At 45.8% G+C, this 7,949-nt stretch overlaps 1 protein-coding gene across 2 annotated transcripts; it reads right to left on the minus strand.

Annotated features, from left to right (window-relative positions):
* Positions 1-200: 200 nt before the first annotated feature.
* Positions 201-6,296, minus strand: SRSF3 (serine and arginine rich splicing factor 3). Of its 2 annotated transcripts, none has more exons than XM_009984144.2 (6): positions 6,200-6,296; positions 5,200-5,407; positions 4,539-4,673; positions 2,223-2,261; positions 1,332-1,418; positions 201-1,064 (listed from the first exon to the last, which is right to left on the minus strand). In XM_009984144.2, the coding sequence occupies exons 2-6, from the start codon at positions 5,403-5,405 to the stop codon at positions 1,037-1,039; spliced, it is 495 nt and encodes a 164-aa protein (XP_009982446.1). In that variant the 5' UTR covers positions 5,406-5,407; positions 6,200-6,296; the 3' UTR covers positions 201-1,036. The 2 variants fall into 2 exon arrangements, 1 of the variants encoding a protein (XP_009982446.1); XR_015222893.1 differs by lacking the exon at positions 201-1,064 and adding an exon at positions 1,802-1,970 and having other exon boundaries at positions 1,380-1,418.
* Positions 6,297-7,949: the final 1,653 nt, after the last annotated feature.

The following is a 7,949-nucleotide window of genomic DNA, read 5'->3' on the forward strand; positions in this document are numbered from 1 at the left end:
AACGGAGCAGTCACAGGGAGCAGCCTGCCACTTCCAGCAGTGTTGGAACAGTTTACAGGTGTGTCACAGCGAGACATGGCGGGTGTCACCTCACCCCATACCGCACCCAGTTTGAACCAAGGGGCACCACGAGACCCAAGTGCATGTTCTGCAAAGCCAACGGATACAGCAGGTACTCAAGTTAAATACTGAACAACGAGTTGTAACCAAAACTTTAATCCCAAGGATCTCACAAAAGACATTTTACAAGTGACATGAAAATTCTTGTACAGTAAAGAAATGTTTAATTCATAACTTTGACAATGTACCATTACACACTCGCTACATCCACCCCAGTTGTCAGTTCCGCTGTGTATTTGGTCTGTTCAGAGGTTCTGGAATAGATGGTCAACCGAACAATCATCTATTGAACAAGTACTCTAGTTACATGAAGTACAAAATAACTGACCCTACGGCTAAAAATTTATATTTCACAGAATATAAAGCAGCTCAGTTCCAGGTAATGGAAGTCAGAACTAGAGCTCTGGATAAAACTGCAGGTCATTCCCTTCACGTGCCACTGGCTCGGCGTTCCTGACTGCTTCCGAGGCCTGCATGACGAAGCACCTACACCCTGCTCTGCACAGACAAACACCGCTCATGGCCGTGCTTCCACAATGAACCCATCTTCATTGCACCCTTCCTCCCAAAAGCTGAATCCCAGCAAAACATACGCCGGCATGTCAAGACCAGAAACATTCTTCTATCTATGCGAGACAAACTGCTTACTATTCGACACAAAGAAAAAGTTATGTATAATGGTACATTGTAAAGTATTAATATTACAAATCATATGATCTGCTTAGAACCATATACAGATTCACATCTTTACATTTGCCACCTGTTACAAGATACAAGGAACAAAGCAAGTTCAACAGCTAAAACATTTTAAAAATGCACCAAGCTTTATGAAGTTTCAAAACAAAACAATGTTCTGTACATACTCCTCCTGTCCTCAGATCTAATGACTTCCTGTACACAGCTCCTTCTCACAGTCCTATTTCCTCTCATTGGACCTGGAGCGACTAAAGAAGAAAAGACGTGTTAGTTTCCAGCCACCGGGAGCAGATTTTGCTTCAACCCCCCCAGCCCAACTCAGCAGATGACATTTAAACATTTTAAAAATACTGTTCCTTTAATAAAACTGGGTAGTTAATTCTTTAAGGTAAAGAACATGGTTAAGACATTAGAAATGATTCTCCATCACAAGTTATTTCAGCGTGATCGAGACAGTAAACAACAGTTTTTACAGGTTTACTCAAAACACGTAACCACTCTAAGACTCATCTTACCTGCGAGACCTGGAAAAGGAACGAGAAGGCTTGTGGTTCCTCTCCCGTGAGAGTGATCTCTCTCTTCTTCTGTCTCTGGAGAGGGACCTGTTAAAGATGACAAAGCAAGATGATTACAGCGCCACAGCAGAGCTGAACTGATTGGGTTACAAAACCATCTGAAGAGCCTCCCTTCAAGAAGTTAAGGTTTTTAATTATTCAACCAGGGAAACCTCTCGGAGTCTATGGCATTAAGTCCTTCCTCCAGGTAAGGATAATCAGCTTGAGCCACACAACACAGCTTGAGTTCTGCTGAGGAGGCACCTATTCCTCTGCAGCAGTTTCAGTCTGTTCAGGGTCAGACTGCACGTGACCATGCATCAGCCAACGTGGTATGTCCACATGTACATTCTGTATAGTAGTGCAACATCCTACACTACAAGAATGTCAAAAAAATCACATATGAACTTTGGAAGCTTCAAAAATCCTACCAGACAACTGCGTTACACCGCTGCGTCACTACCACCCAACCCTCTGCAGCGTGCGACAGCGGAACGCGCTCACTACGTTTACTGTCTGCACTTGTGGCCCACAGGATCTGGAGGAGAACAGCACACTGACACAGAAACTTTGTGAGAAACTGGCACCAACCTCGGGCAGCTGCAGAACAGAAAAACTAATTACTCCCATTCTTAATACCCTTCGACTGATAACCCTGCCATCGCAAGCAGCAGTGTAAATATATGAACTCCAGGCAAGCAATATGGCAAAAGCAAACTCATTAACCCCTTTTAGTGAATTGTAACACCTGCCCCCGAGTCTGTTCATGCACACAGACCAAAAATTCAGCTGTTTGTTTCTTGTTTAACATCCTGGACAAGGCAGCCCAGGCTATGATTACATGGTACGTACCTGCTGCGGCTACGAGAAAAGCTTCTCCTTCGCGGTGATCTAGAACCAGAAAAAGAAATGTGAGGCTTTTTATCAATTCTTTTAGCTTTAACGGGGTGAGGCATTTCCCAACTTGTCAAACTCACTGTTGGGCCCAGGGAACGTGCCAAGAATAACTGGCATCCATCATCCAGTCAAAGGCATGGAGAGATTAGGCAGTAAACCAAAGCTCAGTGTGAACAGCACGTTTCCAACCACGAATTCACTTTAACTACGAATGCTTCATAGCAGAGTTGTCCAATGCAACACTTTCCATTTCAACTAAATACACTGCCCAGAACACCACACCAAAGTCCCACAAGTGGTTCCAAAAAAAAAAAAAAATAGCACAGACCAAATGTTTTGGAACCCATGCAAGCCAAAAAGGTCCATGACAAGACATAAGAGATACCAAGTGGAAAAAAGTGAAAATGCGCTCAGTGTAAATATTGATAATGCCATTAAGTGCTACATTAGAACTGCATATTTGTGATTCTAATTTTTAATGCCATAGTGTGTTTAGACTATTTTCTTTAAAAAAAAAAAAAAACAACCTTAGCTCGGCCCAGTTCATCCCAAAAAGTAATTGTTTTAAGTTTTGAAAACTGTTAGTAAAACCATTTAAAGGTGATAGGATTTTTTTCTGGCAAGGAAAAGCTAAGTTTGTTAGAGCTTTATTAAAAATTTAGTTTTGGCATCTCACATGCAAATATACTGGTTTTGACGTTATTCACAGTGTAAGAGCTTCCGTATCACCCTTAAAAGTTTTCTCAAGCAACATATGTACGTTACCACTCAATTATGCACAGCCAGCCTTTGATTGAGAAAAGTAATTACTTATAAGCCGCTTACTCCTTATTTTAACCAGCAGTAAACTGTATAAGCAGGAAAAACTTACTAGTTTTTGGTTTCAACAAGCTAGAAATGGTGAGGTGAGGCTGCCGGACTGACTGCCAAGAAGAATTTGCTGAAAAGGTTTTGCCAGATGTTGCGTTGTATTTAGTTGGTTGGCGAAGGGGGTGTTGTGGATTTTTCCTGCTTTTTTGTTAGCCGAAGGCTGCTGCTGTAGTTGTTGTGAAGACATTTGGTAAATAAACAGCTGAGCTGATTGGCCGGGAATGTGTGGGCGGTCGAGGTGGCTGCTGCCGATTTGGTTAAGGTTGGAGAGAAGGCTGAGAGAAAACAGCATGCTCGGGACCCAAAGGGCGGTGCAACCTGACGACTGGCCATGCCTGGGTCATGTGAAACGACACCAGCCAAGCTGCATGGGGCGCGCTGGTCACATGACGCTGAAAGGGCTAGTTGGCTAATGCAGACTCAGAGGGTGGTGAGAAGAGACATGATGGTGACTCTGTAACGGGTTCATTTTTATTAATAGATGGACCAAAAAAGCATAAAAAAAATGAAAAACAAGCCATCAGTACAACCGTCTATTAGCTAACAAATACTCCTAATGCGTTATTTTTCTCAACAGCAAAAGGGTAAGCTCGAAACCCTGACTCATGAGGACTTCACTCACCTGCAACAGGCAAACTCAGTCCTGTAAAAACCACGCTGCAGACTCAGAGCGCCAGACAAGCTAGTCTGGGTCCGAGAACATGGTAGTTACCAAAAATCCTGCTAGATTTTAGAGCTGGGATTGCTAACCTCAAGTGACAGGATCGTCACACAACATTTTAATTCCAAACTAACACTGCAGTCAAGCGACAGGATCGTCACAGGACATTTTAATTCCAAACTAACACTAAAGTCAAGTGACAGGATCGTCACACGACATTTTAATTCCAAACTAACACTAAAGTGTAAAGATTCCAGATGTTTACAGCAACTGTTACTCGATCTACTATTAAACAGCTGCCTACCTGGAAAGTATTTAAATTGCACAAGCAAAGGGAGAGACACATCTGTATGGAAATGCTAAGCTGCTGTATGTCATGTTTTGCCGTTATGGAATAAAGGAAAGGAACAGCCTACATTGAAGTATGGGGAAGAAAGGGAAAGTGTGACTAGAAGATGAGCAGATTTTAGGAGGAACAAGGATAAGTCCAGGACAGAGGGCGCTGACTACCAACTTGCACAGTGACCTAAGGACAAAAGCCAACATTCAACACAACTGAAGTTCACCTCAATTTCGTGGGGTTTTGGTTTTTTTGATTTTTTTTTTTAGCATTTGCCATCTCCGAATTGTGATCAGATAGAGGAATGTTAACCATCAACATGCTTTTAAAAAGCCTGCTTCTAGGATGCTACGTGGTAACAGTGTCAACAGCTCTACGAGTGTACTTTGACCTAGGGTACCTGCGACGAGGAGGAGGACTTCTTCTGCGATAGTCATCTCGAGGACGCCTGCCCCACGATGGAGGTGGACCACGGTTCCGACTCCGTTTCTCACCATTGGAGAGCTCCACTCTGACACGACACCCACAGAGGGTTCTGGGAAACGAGAACAACATTGGTTAGCATTTCCAAAGACAAGTCTGCATGCAGAAGAAAACCTAGGGAATTGAGAGAGGGAAAGGGAACAGACAGCAAGGTGAAAAACATTCTGTGTATACACATTGGTCAAAGTACACAGCATTCAGAGTCTAAAAAGCAGACTCCAGCATCACAGACAAAAGGTTTGGCCTGTTCCGAAAGCTTGCCATGCTACTAAAGCAGGCAGAGAAGATCAGTTTGTCTCTTTACAGTAACATCGTCTTGAATTTAACTAATGCACACCAAGAGGTCCAAGTCATGTCTAACTTGGGAGTCCAGCTTCAAAACGCAAAATTAACCTTCCCAATGCTATTCCTGAACTATTAAGAAAGGCTACTCTAATACCACCGTACAAATAAACATTGTGTAACAAGTGTATCAAGTCTTTGGGTTTGCCTCGAAGCTTCCCAATTTAAACTGCATCACCACCCACAACTTCTCTATTTTCACCAGGCAAGTCAAACACGCGAGCAGCACATTTTACCTTCCATCTAGTTCTCTGACTGCATCAGCTGCATCTCGTGGATCTTCAAATTCCACGAAGGCAAAACCAGGAGGATTTCTCGCCACCCATACACTGCGCAGTGGTCCATAGTAGCCAAAAGCTCGCTCTAATTCAGTTTTGTTGCCATTGTTTCCAAGGTTACCCACGTAAACCTTGCAGTCCAGCGGACAAGAGTCACGATGCATTGCTAGGACAAAAAAAAAAGCTCATGTATATTTAATATACAGCAAGTGTTTATTCACTTACAAGGGAAGCAAATCTGTTGGTTGCTTTCCACAGTGAACAGCGACATGATCTGACATGGCAGAAATACTTAACCTGTGTGGAAGGGGCAGGTGGGGGAGGGTAGGAGTGTTGAAAACCAAACAGAAAAGCTAGCTACTGTATCGCAACCGTGATTAAAATTCACCAGTTCAGGGAGTTTCCTTTACTTTTATGGCCCCCAACTTTGAAGAGGGGTGTGTTTCTCTGAACCCCCCTCCCCTGCCGCGGGGTTCCAGCGGGGGCCGGGCCTGCAGGGGGAGCATTGCGCGGGAGAGGCTCCATTGTTCTCCGAGCGGGATTCGGGGGAAGCTGCTCACGCCGGGAGGAGAAGCAGCGCCATCTCCGGCAGAGGCCACGCCAGGAGCCCTCGGGGAATCCCTCCAGAGCGTCTCCCAGAGCTGCGTGAAGGATCAGCGCTCCCGTGGAGCAGGCAGGAAAAGTGCCACACCATCCCCCCGCGGCACCTCCCCTCAATGGCCACAGTCGCCAAGAAAAGGCGGCAAGCGGGCTCTTCAAGGCGATCCGCAGCTTACCCGCCTTCTCCCCGCCCGGCTCTCCTCAGCGTGGCGGCAGCCGCCGCCCGCGGCCCAGCTTTACAAAATGGCGGCTGCTCTTTGTTTGCCGCCACCGGGCCCCGCCGCTTCCATCCGCCCCGCCGGGGACCGAGACCACGGGCGCCACCTCCCCCCCCGCCCTCCGAGGTGAAGATCCTCACCGCTGCTAAGAGGGAGGGCGCGCGAAGGGAGCCCGCGCTAACTTCGTAGCCGACTCGACCCTCAACGAGACTCCCGCTCCGCTTTTCCTCACTGGACAAAATGGCGGCGGGGCCTCACCCCGCCCGCTCTTATATACGGACAGCCCACTCTTACGTCACGCTAGCGGCAGCAAATCAGAGGGCGCCATTTCGCTGATTGGCAGCTCGCCACACCCCCTCTGCTTCCGCGCGGCCCGCAGCGGCGGCAGGCAAAGGCGCGCGCTTCTCCTCAGCGGCGGCGGCGGGAAGCGCGAGGCGGCCGCCCAAAACTCGGCTGTACGCGCTGAGGAGCGCCGGGTCTCTGGGGTCGGGCGGCGGCCACACACCCAGGGAGAACGGCCGAAAAGAAAAAGGCGGTTTGCCTTTCTCGTTGTGCGTCTCTGAGCCCGTGGGACGCGGCCGGGTCGTGTTTCCGAAGCATCGTCCCTTCGTCAGTGACAAGCTTCGATTCACTAATAGTGATTTGTCCCCATGGGCAGGGGCTGCAAGTCAACGTGTTGAGCAAATTGGTGTTAAGCCGCGGTTTTTGATAAATTTTGTGTCTGTGCTTCCGCCTGCTGAGGAAGGAGAGAAGGAAGTGATTTTGTTTTTCAGCGCTCAGCAGAAATCGAGAGGCCTTGAACTGAGGAATTCCGGTTACAGAGGGCATGTTCAGCGGTGTCGATGTGCTTTACTAAACTCTTAGCGAGGACAGACGAGTTTTAACACGAATTAAAAAAATAACTTGCTGCAGAGGGGCTGCCTGAGATGACAAACCTCTTGTTTTGGGTTATCAGGGAATGGGAGAAGCTCATCCAGGGCTGTTGCTGCAAGAGCTTCCCAAAAAACAGATCTGTAGTCTGTGTTTAATCCAGACTTGACCTTTCTGACTTGGGCCAGACAAGATAAATTTATCTGACACAAGCATAATTAAATACTTTGACTAATATTGTAAGTGATAAGGCATTTTGAGTACAAATTAATGCACATGCACTGTATTTTCCAAGCAGGAATTGTGCATAGGATGGGGCGTCCTCACTCTACTAGAATTGTACCAGCATGTAAAAAAAATTACTGGAATTAAAGACAACCAGCTCATGTAATTCATTAGAATTTTCCAAAGTCTTTTGCAGCATTTCTCACTATTTTTAAGAGCCTCTTCTCAGTAAAATCCTCCCAAGGATCAAAATCAGCCAAGGGAAAGAAAAACAACAAGGATTTTCAGGTAACATGCTATCAAGTATCTTTATTGTGTGTACAGTTGTCTGCCAGTTACCGGCTTTTAATTAAAGAAATCTAATGCATTGTAATCTAAATTAGCTGAGGGTTAATTTCCTGAGGCAACACAAACAAAGGAAATAATTCTAAGCTTACTTGGGGCCGTTCAGCCATTTCACTTGATGCTCGCCTGCCATCTCGACCGGTGTTTGCAACATTAACTAGACCCTGCCTCACATCACATAAAGCACATTTGAAACATGATTTAAGTTTTGCAATAATGTCTATGTGAAACAAACAAAAAAAAGAAACCAAACCACACCTGACATTAGTTAGAGAGCAACTTGGACAACCTCGTAATCTTAACAGATCTTTTAACTTCATACCAAAGTTACATATGACATATGGAAATAATTCGAGATGACAGACTTGGCAACAAAGGATTTATTAAGAAGTAGGTTCACCTCCTGCAAAGTAAACCCAGCATTCAGCACTCGCCTAGGACATACTACCT

The sequence above is a fragment of the Tauraco erythrolophus genome, chromosome 27 (genome assembly GCF_009769465.1).
Source record: "Tauraco erythrolophus isolate bTauEry1 chromosome 27, bTauEry1.pri, whole genome shotgun sequence".
NCBI lineage: Eukaryota > Metazoa > Chordata > Aves > Musophagiformes > Musophagidae > Tauraco > Tauraco erythrolophus.